The sequence below is a fragment of the Panthera tigris genome, chromosome X, assembly GCF_018350195.1.
Source record: "Panthera tigris isolate Pti1 chromosome X, P.tigris_Pti1_mat1.1, whole genome shotgun sequence".
Classification (NCBI taxonomy): domain Eukaryota; kingdom Metazoa; phylum Chordata; class Mammalia; order Carnivora; family Felidae; genus Panthera; species Panthera tigris.
Genome location: NC_056677.1, coordinates 73,006,971 through 73,022,025, shown reverse-complemented (window position 1 = coordinate 73,022,025; position 15,055 = coordinate 73,006,971). Strand labels below are relative to the sequence as shown.

Genomic DNA, 15,055 nt, shown 5'->3' with positions numbered 1-15,055 from the left:
TCTTTTATTTATGGATTTATGTATTTATTTATTTATGGACTTACGAATATTTTTTTAAATTTTGGTTTATAATCAAATATAATTTTATTTTTTTGCTAACATTGTTCTAGCTTTGGCCATTGGGAACTTTTATAGTTGGCGCCTATGTCCTTTGACATGACATAGCCCCATCATTATTTTTTGAGAACTTTCTTCTTTTATGGCACTAAAAATGTTCCAGGTACATTTTATAGAACATTATATTTCAATCTGAGTGTTTTTATTATTAAGGATCTAGTGTTCCCCACTCCTCTACCTTGATTTGTTTTTCATATTATTCAAATATAAGAATTTTACACTAATATATATATAGCATTGGAAGCAATTTTTACTTACAAACTCATAGGAAAGTCATCAACAAGATTGCTATTAAGGAGATGTTTTACAAAAATCAGAAAGAATACATAGAAGTTTAAAAGATAAACTTTAAATTAAAATAGTAAGTGTCTGAACATTTAGGCAATGTGGCACAGGTTGATATACTTAATATGTTGTTCTTGAAGCCACATATTAAATAATACCATACATGTTGAGTCTTTCATTTCTATTTCCAAATGCAGAAATGAAATAGTTGCCTTTCTTTTTTTTTTATTTTTTTTTAATGTTTATTTATTTTTGAGACAGAGAGAGACAGAGCATGAACAGGGGAGGGTCAGATAGAGAGGGAGACACAGAATCCGAAGCAGGCTCCAGGCTCCGAGCTGTCAGCACAGAGCCGGATGTGGGGCTTGAACTCATGGACCACGAGATCATGACCTGAGCCGAAGTCCGATGCTCAACCGACTGAGCCACCCAGACGCCCCGAAATAGTTGCCTTTCAAATGTCAGAAATAACAACTATAGACATGCTTAATTATGGTATTTAAAGGAACATGGAACTAACGTATTGTTAGATCCTTACACTGAAAGGAGTCCCAATTTTTCCAAATATTAAATACATTTTAGTTAATGTTAACTTAAATATATATACAATACCACACTGCTAGAAATGAAACATGAGGACCATGGAATGAGGCTGCAAGTAACAAAGATTTAAATCAAGATTTAAAATCAGATATTCCATCTATAAAATGGTTTGGAATCATTTCATTAATTTTAAATTATTTTTAAAAATACTCTAAATTTAATAAAGCAATTGAAAATTTGTATAATCTTATACCATACATTTTAAACCATATGCCAAGGGATTTAACCATAAACTTTCTATAAACTACAAATTATAGTTTGTTCCTTATTTTTTCCTTTGAAGTAACAGTTTCTACTGAACAATGCAGTGTAAAATAGTTTCCTAAGTGAAATAAATTAGATCAAGGAAGACAAATACCATGTGATTTCACTCATAAGTGGAATCTAAAAACAAGTTAAAAAACAAAAATAAGAATATTTGCCATATAAGAAGCACGATTATAACAGACTGTTAAAATATTTGTTTTGATTTTTAGAATGCTAGGGATGAAATAAAGGAAAGAAAGAACACTGAGCAACATAGTTATAATGAAGCAAAGATGTAGAGTTAGTAGACAACTAGAACAAAAAATGATAATGACAAGCATACTGGTATGTACAAACTTAACAGTGTGCGATCATGATACAGTGCTGTTCCTAAATGAAGTAGTAAATTACAACTCAATTACATAGGAATGTTTTTGGGCTTTAAAATGATCAAGCCAAGATATTAATATAACTATTTTTTTTCTTTCTCCAAATTTTTATTTAAATTCTAGTTAACTTATAGTGTAATATTAGATTCAGGTATACAACTTAGTGATTCATAACTTACATATAACTTTAATACTTTGCTTTTAATATCTGTTTTAGGAATAATTGTATGTTATTCATTTATGCTCCAATTTAATAATTTAGTTCATTCTCTTAATTTTCTGCAATATTTGTAGAAAGCAGGATGACTTAGATACCCTTACTTTGCCCAGAAAGTCACAGCCCATCTTGTAGTAGTGTGATAATTTTCCACACGGACTGCCATGTTTGTTTGTTTACCGCAAGAGGGAATGTGAGGCTGTTGCCAATATCTCAGGAACCTTTCCTCCTGTGTCCCCAGTCTTGTTGAAGAGAAGCGTTAGAGAATCAAGACATAAGTTCCTTCTCAAACTCTCCTTAAGACCTAATACAGAATAGCTAATATGACATTAATAATCCATCATATTTTAATTAATAATTTCCTAACACCTTTTCTTTTGTTAAAAATATCCTTGGCACATCTATAAAACCACTCTATTTAATTTAAGAAAATATTAACTTTCTACTGTAACCAAAGAAAATTTAACAGAACATTTCTTTAGAACATGAAACATATCAGAAATAAAATAAAAAAGAAATTTATATATATATAAAACATTCTTTGGTGAAAATTTATATTTGACATTTTATCCAGCATGTTTCTATCAAATAATTTATCGTAAAAGTGTTCTCATGTTGGAATATCAATTTAGGAATCTTTAAAAAATTTTATCAGGCGGTAACAGAGGATAATTTAAATTTCTCTACCACAGAGTCAAATGCATTTAATATTAATCTCAAATTTCAGCAGTTATTAAAATTGTAATTCATGGTGAAAAGAGATCAAATGAAAATATGCTGAATGGGGGAAGGGCCAACATGTTGGAGAAGTAAGAGGATCCAAAGTTCTCTCGTCTCACAAACAAAGCAGAGTTGAAGCTAATGGACTTTGAAATCTGAGAGTATGGGAGGAAGAGATTGTATCTTCCAGGGACACACTGGGACAACGTGACAAGGCATAGAGCTACTTCAACAAACAAGTCAACCCACACCAACTGGATGGGTCAAAATATCACAACGAGTAGGGAGATGAAGTAACCAAAGTCACAACAACAGAGCTCAAGTAACAATCTCCACAAAACACATCTTGCAAGGCCAGGCCCTGGACAGTGTATGACCCTTTTTAATATAAAAATTCTCGCAGGTGCAGGATACATAACAAGCTTTTAAAACCCATTAGGGACAGAAAATGAGTCAAAATGATGAAACAGAAGAATTCTCCTCACAAGAAATTCCAAGAAAAAATGACAGCTAAAGAACTGATCTAAACAGATTTAAACAATAAAAATGAACAAGAATATAGAGTAATAGTCGTAAGATTAATTACTGGGCTTGAAAAAAGCATAGAACAGCAGAGAATCTATTGCTGCAAAGATCAAGGAACTAAAAAATGCTCATAATGAATTTAAAAAATGCTGTCAATGAGGTGCAAGATAAACTAAAGGTGGGACAGCCAGAATTGAAGAGGTAGAGGTGAGAATAGGTGAAATAGAAGATAAAATTATGAAAAAAAGATGAAACTGAGAAAACGACAGATTAAAAAAAATTCTGGATCACAAGCAGAGAATTAGAGAACTAAGTGACTCAATGAAACAGAACAATATATGTATCATAGGCGTTCCAGAAGAAGAAGAAAGAGACAAAGGGGCTAAAGGTGTGATTGAACATATGATAGCTGAGAACTTCCCTAGCCTGGGAAAAGAAACAGACATTCAAATCCAGAAGGCACAGAGAACTCCCTTGCGACATAACTTGAATTGATCTTCAGCATGACAAAGCATAGTGAAACTGGCAAAATACAGAGATAAAGAGAGAATTCTGAAAGCAGCTGGGGATAAATCAGTCTTTACCTACAAGGGTAGACACATAAAGGTAGTAGAGGACCTATCTACTGAAACTTAGCTGGCCAGAAAGGAATGGCAGGAAATTTTCAATGTGTAGATTAGGAAAATTCTGCAGCCAAGAATCCTTTATTCAAAAAGCCTGTCATCCAGAATACAAGGAGAGCAAAAAGTTTCCCCGCCAAAACAAACAAACAAACAAACAAACAAACAAAAAAACCTGAAGGAATTCATCACCACTAAACCAGCCCTATAGGAGATCCTAAGGGGGACTCTGTGAGTGAATATTGCAAAGACCACAACACACCAGAAACATCACTGCAAGCATGAAACCTACAGATAACACAATGACTCTAAACTCATATCATTCAATAATAACACTGAATGTAAATGGAATAAGTACTCCAATCAAAAGACATAAGGTATCAGAATGGATTAAAAAAACATGACTCATGTATTTTCTGTCTACAAGAGACACATTTTAGACCTGAAGACACCTTCAGATTGAAAGTGAGGGGATCGAGAACCATCTATCATGCTACTGGAAGTCAAAAGAAAGCTGGAGTAGCATACTTATATCAGACAAACTAGTTTTAAAGTAAAGGCTGTAACAAGGGATGAATAAGGGCATTATATCACAATTAGAGGGTCTATCTATCAAGAAGACTGAACAATTATAAATGTTTATTCACCGATTTCTGAAGCACCCAAATATCTAAAACAATTAATCACAAACATAAGCAATCTTATTGGTAACAATGTAGTAATTGCAGGGGACTTTAATACTCCACTTACAACAATGGACACACCATCCAGACAGAAAAACAATAAATAAACAATGACCCTTAATGATACACTGGACCATATTGACTTGAGAGATATATTTAGAACTCTGCATCCCAAAGCAACAGAATATACATTCTTCTTGAGTGCACATACAGCATTCTCCAAGATAGATCACATACTGGGTTACAAAACAGCCCTCAAAAAATATAAAAGAATTGAGATCATACCATGCACACTTTCAATCACAATGCTATGAAACTTGGAATCAACCACAAAAAAAGTTTGAAAAACATCCAAATGCATGGAGGATAAAGAATATCCAACTAAAGAATGAATGGGTCGACCAGGAATTAAAGAAGAAGAATAATATATATATATATATATATATATATATATATATATATGAAAATGAAAACACGACAGTCCAAACCCTTTGGGATGAAGCAAATGTAGTCCTATGAGGAAAATACACAGCAATCCAGACCTATCTCAAAAAACAAGAAAACTCCCAAATATAAAATCTAATAGCACACCTAAGGAACTAGAAGCAGAACAACAAAGAAACCCCAAATCCAGCAGAAGAAAAGAAATAATAAATATCAGAGCAGAAATAAACTATATAGAATCCAAACAAAAAAAAAAAAAGGAAAGGAAAGGAACGGAAAGGAAAGGAAACAAACAGTAGAACAGATCAATGAAACTAAGAGTTGGTTTTTTGAAAAAATAAACAAAATTGATAAACCCCTAGCCAGACTTCTCAAAAAGAAAAGAGGACCCAAATAGATAAAATCACAAAAAAAATGGAATTATCACAACCAATCCCACAGAAATACAAGTAATTATCAGAAAATACTATGAAAAATTATATGCCAACAAACAGGACAACCTGGAAGAAATGGACAAATTCCTAGACACCCATACATTATCAAAACTCAAACGGAAAGAAATAGAAATTTTGAACAGACCCATAACCAGAGAGGAAATGGAATCAGTTCCCGAAGAGCCAAAGTAATATTGAAGAAGAAAACCAAAGTGGAAGGCATCACAATCCCAGACTTTAGCCTCTACTACAAAGCTGTAATCATCAAGAGAGTGCGGTATTGGCACAAAAACAGACACATAGACCAATGGAATAGAATTGAGAACCCAGAATTGGACCCACAAATGTATGGCCATGTAATCTATGACAAAGCAGGAAAGAATATCCAATGGAAAAAAAAAGACAGTCTCTTTAGCAAATGGTGCAGGTAGAACTGGACAGCAACAGGCAGAAGGATGAAACTAGACCACTTTCTTACACCATACCCAAAAATAAACTCAAAATGGATGAGAGACCTAAATGTGAGACAAGAAACCATCAAAACCCTAGAGGGAAAGCAGGCAACAACCTCTTTGACCTTAGCTGGAGCAATATCTTACTCATCACATATCCAAACGCAAGGGAATTAAAAGCAAAAATGAATTATTGGGACCTTATGAAGATAAAAAGCTTCTGCACTGCAAAGGAAACAATCAACAAAACTAAAAGGCAACCAACAGAATGGGAGAAGATATTTGCAAATGAAATATGGGAATAAGGGCTACCATCTAAAATCTATAAAGAATTTACCAACCTCAACACCCAGAATACAAATAATCCATTGAAGAAATGGGCAGAAGACATGAATAGACACTTTTCCAAAGAAGACATCCAGATGGCCAACAGACACATGAAAAGATGCTCAACATCACTCCTCATCAGGGAAATACAAATCAAAGCCACACTCAGATACCACGTCACACCAGTCAGAATGGCTAAAATGTACAAATCAGGAAACTACAGATGCTGGCAAGGATGTGGAGAAACAGGAGCCCTCTTGCCCTGTTGGTGGGAATGCAAACTGGTGCAGCCATTCTGGAAAACAGTGTGGAGGTTCCTCAAAAAATTAAAAATAGTGCTACCCTATGACACAGCAATAGCGCTATTAGGAATTTACCCAAAGGATATAGGAGTGCTGATGCATAGGAGCACATGTACCCCAACGTTTATAGCAGTGCTTTCAACAATAGCCACATTATGGAAAGAGCCTAAATGTCCATCAACTGATGAATAAAGAAGATGTGCCTTATATACTCAATAGAATACTACTTGGCAATTAGAAAGAATGAAATCATGCCATTTGCAGCAATGTGGATGGAACTGAAAGGTATTATGCTGAGTGAAATAAGTCAGAGAAAGACAGATATCATGTTTTCACTCATATGTGGATTGAGAAACTGAACAGAAGACCATGGGGGAAGGAAAGGGGAAATAATAGAAACAGAGACGGAGGGTGGCAAACCACAAGAGACTATTAAATACAGAGAACAAACTAAGGGTTGATGGGGTGTGGGGGAGAGGGAAATGGGCAATGTGTATTGAGCAGGGCACTCGTTGGAATGAGCACTGGGTGTGGTAGGTAAGCCAACTTGATAATAAATCATATTCATAAAAATGTGCTAAATCTAAAAGCATATATTACATATTATTTTAAAGTCCAATTAGTTGTACTAAATACAACCTGCTATCCCAGCAGTTATATAGCATTTTCTTGCATAATCACAAATTATTTAGGAAATTAATATATACACACTTTACTTCTTATAGTGTCTGTATCACAACCTAAAATTATTCTTAAAGTCATTTCACAAAATCTTTTGTATGTTTATATTTCACTAAGAAGATTGATTTTCTATAAAGGCATTATTTTTCACAGTTGTCACTTGTCATAATGTTATATTGTTTTTTCTACTGATATTACATAAGGAAGGAAGGAATTGTCAGGCAGTTTTATGGAAAGAAAAACATATCTAGAAGCAAATTTGCTGGTCCTTATCTTCTATAGTTATGTAGAGACATAGTACATCAAATAAAGATTATTTCCGAACAATAAGCATAGCTTCATGTTGAAATGTTACATAATTTAAAATATATAAAAATACTTATTTTCTTATGGTTCTTTTTCACTTTAATTACATTGCGAAGATTATCAGTTGTGTCTACAATATATGGGGAAATAAAATCTGATAGTGTAAAAGAAAAAAAAGTAAAAATCTACTAGGTTAAGTTATATTGGACAAGATTAGCATACAGAACACAGTTTTCTCTTTTTCAAACAGTTAGTGGACACAAAAATGAAGACATAATCAAATATTTTATGAACTATACTTAAGCTATACTTTATTATCACTTCTTATTTCATTTTAATATCCTCAAATAGCTGAAGTGTTCCATTTCGAACTCTACGATCTCACTGATATAAGGACCATTTCATTACTTGCTTTATGTCAAATATTTTCATGATTATAAACTATCTATGAAACAAATACAACTTCAAATAAATTTCAAATGCCAAAGGAAGCTGTTCTGTACTCTCATATAAAGATAATGTATTTATTTAGTGTAAATACAGCAACTATGTACTATAGAACAGATAAGAATGTACTGAGCACTTAGAGCTTTTATTTTGTCAAAATTGGCCTACCTCACAAAGTCAGAGTTGCTAGTCATGTAACTCATTATACTTGCATAGAGAATCAAAAGCATGTGAACCTCCAAGCCACAGAAGATATTTACAAAAAGTTAGTAATTATACTAAATACCTCTTAGCCCTAAAACAGAAATCTTAACAGAATTGGAATGGAATCAGAAAAGTAAACTCACCACCCTAAAACATATTTCCCTTTAATTATCAAAACTTATGAATTATTACTCTTTTCCTTTATAGACTTAGAGGTAGGGGGTTCTTGTAAACGTTCATTGGCTGCATACAAATTCAGAGATAATTATAGCACTTTTATTTAAACACTAAATAAGAGTTGAAGAGTTAACCTATTCTGTGGCTTTCAATTATGCAATTGAAAATTCCTACCTCACTGTAGAATCTTCTGTATTATCAGCAGCAGTCATCTCCAAATCTTTAAGTGTTTCTCAGGCTTCTTTAAACAAATTCCCTTCTGGAAGTGCCATAGGAGTAGCTTCATTTGCTCGAAAATGTTCTATCAGGTTTTGTGAGGCCAATTCTGAAAGGCTCTTTGATGGTCAGGGGCTAGTCCTGGCACTGATGTTAGTATGTTGGGATGGAAAGGATTGTTCCTTTTTTCCAGTCTATTTCTGTCCTGAGAGTGGTTGTTCAATGTGCCCTGAACCGGGGTCCCTCTAAGCTCATATCCTTCCTGCTGAAGGCAGTTTCCAGTGTTGGAGGATCCTTGAGAAGGATGACTAAACCACCTCCAGCCTTAGGATCTGTTTCACATCAAATTCTTTTTTGCCAAACACTGACATTGTTGCTGGAGGAAAGACAAAAGCCTTCTCTCAGAGAAAGGAAATGGAGCCTTTGTTATCTCCTGTTTCCCTGCCTCTTCTGTAGAACTAACAAAAGCACAAGTGCTGAGAGCAGTCTTTCTTGCTTCCCTCCCTTCCCCCATTGCCTGTGGTGGTGTCCTGTGAATACTTCTAGCTTTCTAACTGAAGCAGAAAACTTCAGCTAACAGTAGGTGGGAAGTCACACTGACAGGATGATGAGATCAGATCTTAAAGTAGTAAAACAGCTTAGCACAGGAAAGCAGCTACCCCAACACACTGCAGCTGCTGGATTTGCATGCTCACAGCCCTCCCACCTCGATTTGCAAATCTAACCCAGCTTCTTCTTCCTTACCTGAATTATATTAGCTGTGGCTTAAACCTAGGCAAGTGAGCAAAAGCAGTATTTAAACTCACTTCCTTATATATTCCCTCTACTCACCCCTGCCAGATTCATTCCCCATTAGTGCACTTCTGAAAGCGCACTATTTTGTCCTACAAGAATTTGTACCAAGGGATTTATTATGATCTTTTTTTTAGGTACTCATGGAAATTTTAATGGTACCTCATTAAGGAAGAACATCTTGTCATCAGTCCTCTCATGCAGGTTTGTAGTTACTTTTACATAATATCTAAAAATATGAATGTTTTTACATTAATATTTACTTAAAAACCTGAATAGTTTCAGAAACATGAGACAGTGTTGGTTACCCATGACTAAAAGCACACACACCCCACTACAGAATGTGTTTTTTAATTTAAATTTTAGTTAGGTAACATACAGTGCAATATTGTTTTCAGAAGTAGAATTTGAAAGGGCGGGCCTACGCCGGCCGACTCCATCTTGTTCTGTGTCCTTCACCTTGACCACACCTCCTCCCCTTGAGTAACCCCCCCTTACCTGCCTAACAGGACTCGGACCCTTCCCCAGGACCCTTCCCCAGCCAATCGGCTGAGGCCATAGCCATTACCTCACCAACTGCCCCTAGGCCCCAATAAAACCTTTGTCCTTTTGAAACTCGCTCTCTTTCCCTGGTATCTCACCGCTGCGTCGGTGCAGGTAGGGGATTGAGCTCGAGCTAGCTCGAATAAAGGCTCTTTGCTTTTGCATCGGACTCGGCTCCCTAGTGGTCTTTGGGGATCACGAATTCTGGGCATAACAGAATTCAGCGATTTATCACTTACATACAACATCAAGTGCTCATCACAAGTGCCCACCTTAATACCCATCACCCATCTAGCCCATCTCCCACTCATCTCCCTCCATCAACCCTCAGTTTGTTCTCTATCATTAAGAGTCCTATGGTTTGTTCCTCTCTCTTCACTAGAGGATGTATTAACAGTAATTTAAGTCCACACCTTAAGGAAAAGAGCAGTAGTTTCCTAAGCTAGTTAAGTTAGAAGAGGTGCCTCTCTCAGTGACCAAAAATTGAAAACGAATAGTCCATTCTGGCCCCATGCCTGTATAAACACCTCCTTATCATGCTCTTTACTTTCACAGGGAGTATTCAAGGTCTTTTTGTTGTTGTTGTTGTTTAAAAAGTCTTTTTGAGGGGATAAAAAAGGGCATGTTTTGAATCAACTCTGAATTGCCATATAATTCAGTAATAACCGTGTACAAAGTACTTTAAATCAGAATCACTACATGGTACAAAGGCAAGTGTTTCTATAACAATCATGTATCAGAAATGCTTTCACCAATACCATTTTGAAATTTAGTTTGAATTTTATCCAGCTTCCATGTAATGTACAGGTGATAAGGGGAAATTATACCAGTTTATTCTTAGAAAGAATATCCCAATTGTAAGGTTTAGGTTTTAGTTCTGGCTTTATGGTAATGAGCTGTATAACCTTGAAAAGTAACTTCTAATCACAGTTTCTTCATACATAATATGGAAAAGTGAAGACATTTTTAAGTTTCTACTTGCAGTGGATTTTAAAATCTTGTAAACAATGAATATCTTTTCCAAAGTTTTGGTATGTATTTTGTCTACAGTTTTCTATAAATCTAATTTTTCCTCTCTGTTTTTGTATGTGTAATGGTAAATTTGTGTCAACTTGGCTGAGCAACAGGGTGTCCACGTATTTGGTTAAGCATAATTTTGGCTGTTTCTGGATAAGTTTAACATTTAAGTTGACATACTTAGTAAATTGTCTTCTTTAATGTGGGTGGGCTTTATGCAATCAGTTTAAGGTCAAAAACAGAATGTCACACTTCCCTGAGTAAGAAGGAATTTTCTTGCCTGTCTTCAAGCTGGGACATCATTTTTTTTTCCCCCTGACTTCAGATTCAGACTGAACTATTGGCTATTCTGGGTCTCAAGCCTGCCAGCCATTAGATAGAAACTATACCATTGGATCTTCTGGGTCTCCAACTTGCTGATCCATATCTTGGAACATGTCTGCCTCTATAATCATATGATCCAATTCCTTATAATAAACCAATGTCTCTCTGTAGATAGATGACAGATACAGAGAAAACACACACACACACATACACACACACACACACACACACACACACACACATCTTATTGGCTCAGTTTCTTTGGAGAATGCTGACTGATATAATAAGTTTGTTCCAGCACTAAGAAATAAATATACATGAATAGTTGACTTTTATGCAACTTACAAACAGATTACTCTTCATTTCCAACTTCTCAATCTATTTTCCAACAGGCATTTTAAGTCTCAATGTTAGCTTTTATCATCTCTCCTTCATGAATGTGTTGTCTCTTGCTGGTACTTAGCATATAAATACTTGAAGAGAATCTCAGAAAGTTTTCCTGAGAAGCCCCAGGCAAAATCAATGAGTTCTGGAAACTAATTATGCATTACCTTTATGTTATCTGGATAAGTAAACATTCTAAGTAAACTTATTGGAATCAAGATCTCTGTTATAAGCAAAGCATAATCAACAAACATAGGATACTCTTCTGAAGTGCCAGGTTCTGGTTAACAGGGGACACTGCACTGGAGGAAATTACAGAACCTCTTCTTCAGAAAGTCACTGCTTTCAAGAGCAGAAGACACAGCTGACTTTCTTAACACAGAGAAACAGACACAGAGAGACATACAAAATGAGGAGACAGAGAAATTTATCCCAAATGAAAGAACATGAAAAGGCCGCAGCCAGAAATCTAAGCAAAACAGATATAAATAACATGCCTGGTTGAAAATTTAAAGCAATGGTCATAAGGATATTCATTGAACTTGAGAAAAGAGTGGAGGACATGAGTGAGACTCAACACAAAGGTAAGGAATAACATAGCAGAGATAAGGAGTTTAATAAATGAAAATGAGAAGCATGCTTGGTGGAATGAACAGCAGGATGGAAAGAAGAAGGAGAATAATGAATTAGTGACATAGAAGACAGAGTAATGGAAAGTAATCAAGCTGAACAAAAGAGAGAAAAATGAATTGTGCAAAATGAGAATAGGCATGGGGAACACAATGACTCCATCAAACATAATAACATTCATATTATAGTAGTCCCAGAAGAAGAAAGAGAAAAGAGGCATTTGAAGAAAAACATAGAATTGTGAGGACTGATCAAACTGTATATACAAATGTAAAAACTTACTTGAAACTTTCCACAAGTAATTACAAATCCAATTAATATGAAGGCTGAACCAACAGTAATATATGGAAGTTAATAATAATTTAAGAGCTCGACTTAAGAGTTTTATTTCTTTCAAATCTGATTAGTGCCTGCTTGGTCATGCAGAAATGATGAGCTCCATAAGAGGCTTATAGCTAGCGTATAGTTGAGATGTTTTAAGTGAAAGTCCATTTGAAAAGAAAAGCCCAGGCTTGTCACAGAATGTGTCTTTGGCGACATTTTTGGAATAAATAAAAATATAAAATGTAAGTAGCAAAGTAATCTATAGAGAAATCCTTGAACTGATCATATTCTCATTTCCTTTCCCTACTTATAGTGTGAGCAAAGTCATAAAAACTATCCTGCTCCTCAAGTATTCTTTTTGTACAAGAAAGTAAAAAACAATATGCCCTTCCCCTAGTTTTTTTAGATATCGTGAAGAGAAGAAAATCAATTTAATCTATAAGGTATTTGGAGCCATCTAGAAATAAACAACATAAAAAATGCAAATTCTCATTACAAAAACATTATTTCAGAGGATTTTATTGTTGGAAAAATTTCTTTGGGCATATCCCTAAGTCTCTTGAAATATTGTGAAAAATCAAGAAAATTCATAGCTTCAACTTTGAAGTAGTTTGCTAGCTAATGGTATGGACAGAATATAATGGAATGATTAGAAGAGTGGTTAAGAGTTGTAAGAATTAAAAGGAGTTACATTTGTCTCACAAAAAGGTAAAAAATATTCTTCTTAGAGTTAACAGTTTACCTAGATTATGACATTTATTTCTTCTAGGTAAGCTCATAAGCATGGCTGTCAGTTTATAATGATCAAAGCAAAATAACAAGAGATGTGGAGAAGTGCACTTTTTGTGCTGTTCAAGGAGAAAAAAAAATGCTAACCTCATTCAGTACAAAATATAAGAAAACTACCTTTTTATCCTTTATTTTAAAACTTCAATAAGTTTACATTAGATAAAAAAACTGTTTTTGCAAAACATTTTTCTGTTTTAATATGTAAACTTCATTCCTATAAAACTTCGACAGATCTGCACACACACACACACACACACACACACACACACACACAGTTTCCTGTACAGAAAATTGGTACTCTTTGTAAATACTTTGCCAAAGTATATTACGCTTATCCAAAAACATATGAAAAGGAGACAAGATATCTAAACAGAAAATACAAAAGATAAGAGAAAAACAGAAATCCAATAAAAGTATAAAGAAAAGTTTAGAATCATGAATGGTCATAAAAAGTCAAACAAAAACAAAAATGAGATATTTTACATCCATGAAAATTACACAAATTAAAAACTCTTAAAAATATGAAGAATCAGCTAGGGTATGAGATTATGTAACAAAAGTTACATTTAAATAATTAGTATACTCATTTTGCCAACATCTAATAAAGCTGAAGATACATGTGCCCAAAAACCCAGGGATTCTACTCCAAATTTGGGCAAAGAGAAACTCTCACAAATATGCATGAGACGTGTACAAAAATGTTCATTGAAAAATTGTTTGTAACAGAATGAAAATGAAACAAATAACAAATGACTATATGGTAACAGAAAATCTGTTTTCATATTCCAGTATAATAATGATTTCATTTAGATATACAGTAAAAGGAAAATAAACGAGGGGTGTCTGGGTGGCTTAGTTGGTTAAGTGCCAGACACTGGCTCAGGTGATGATAATGCATTTTGTGGGTTCAAGATGTGCTGACAGCTCAGAGCCTGGAGCTTGTTTCAGATTCTATGTCTCCCACTTTTTCGCATGCCTCCCCACTCACACTGTATCTCACTCTCTCTCAAAAATAAATAAATTTTAAAAAATTAAAAAAAGGAAAATAAACAAGAGATAAATAGGTCATTATGGATAAATTTAAAAACTATACTGTCAAGTAGAACAACTTACTTATTCACAATAAAGTGTGTATAAAAATAATACCCTGGGAAGAATTTTCCTTTTTGGCAACACTCTCTAGGGTACAAAAGGTTATTTGAGGGCACGGGAGAGAGAAAAAGACTGCACAGTGAGATATGAAGACAAAATGTTAAGACTTACTGCATAGCTACATTAAGTGGGACCAATTATACAAACACACAGGAACACACAGACACAGGTTTAATGACATTCTTATCAACTCCAGTAAAGTTTTTTCTAGACATAGATATGCTTCTTCTAAAATTTATAAGGAATGGCACAGTCCCTATAATAGCTATTATGGACCGAATGTTTATGTCCCCCCAAATTCATATGTTGAAGCCCCAACCTTAATATGATGATAGTAGGAGGTCAGAACTTTGGGAGTTAATTAGGTTTAGATGAGTTCTTGAGGGCGGATATTGTATGATTGAACAATTGTCCTTATGAAAAGGAAGAGGCCTAAGTGCACTTTTTCTCCACTATGTGAAGATACAGTGAGAAAGAAGATGTTTGTGGACAGATGGATGTCACCAGAAGTCAACCACACCAGCAACTTGATTGTGGACTTCCCAGCTTCCTGAACTGTGAGAAATAAATGTCCATTATTTAAGTTATCTAGTTGCAGTATTTTTGTTGTAGCATCACATGCATACTAACACAATAGCTAAAATGCTCTTGAAAAAGAATCACACTAGCAATACCCAAGAGTAAAGCCTTCCGTGATCCAGATTG

At 34.7% G+C, this 15,055-nt stretch overlaps 1 protein-coding gene across 1 annotated transcript in view; it reads right to left on the bottom strand.

The window, feature by feature from the left end:
* KLHL4 (kelch like family member 4) overlaps positions 1-8,766 on the bottom strand; it is a 192,735-nt gene extending 183,969 nt beyond the window's left edge. The window contains 3 exon segments of the mRNA XM_007085586.2: positions 8,354-8,501; positions 8,504-8,718; positions 8,720-8,766. Coding sequence (XP_007085648.2) covers positions 8,354-8,501; positions 8,504-8,718; positions 8,720-8,766 — 410 coding nt within the window.
* Between the last annotated feature and the right edge of the window lie 6,289 nt (positions 8,767-15,055).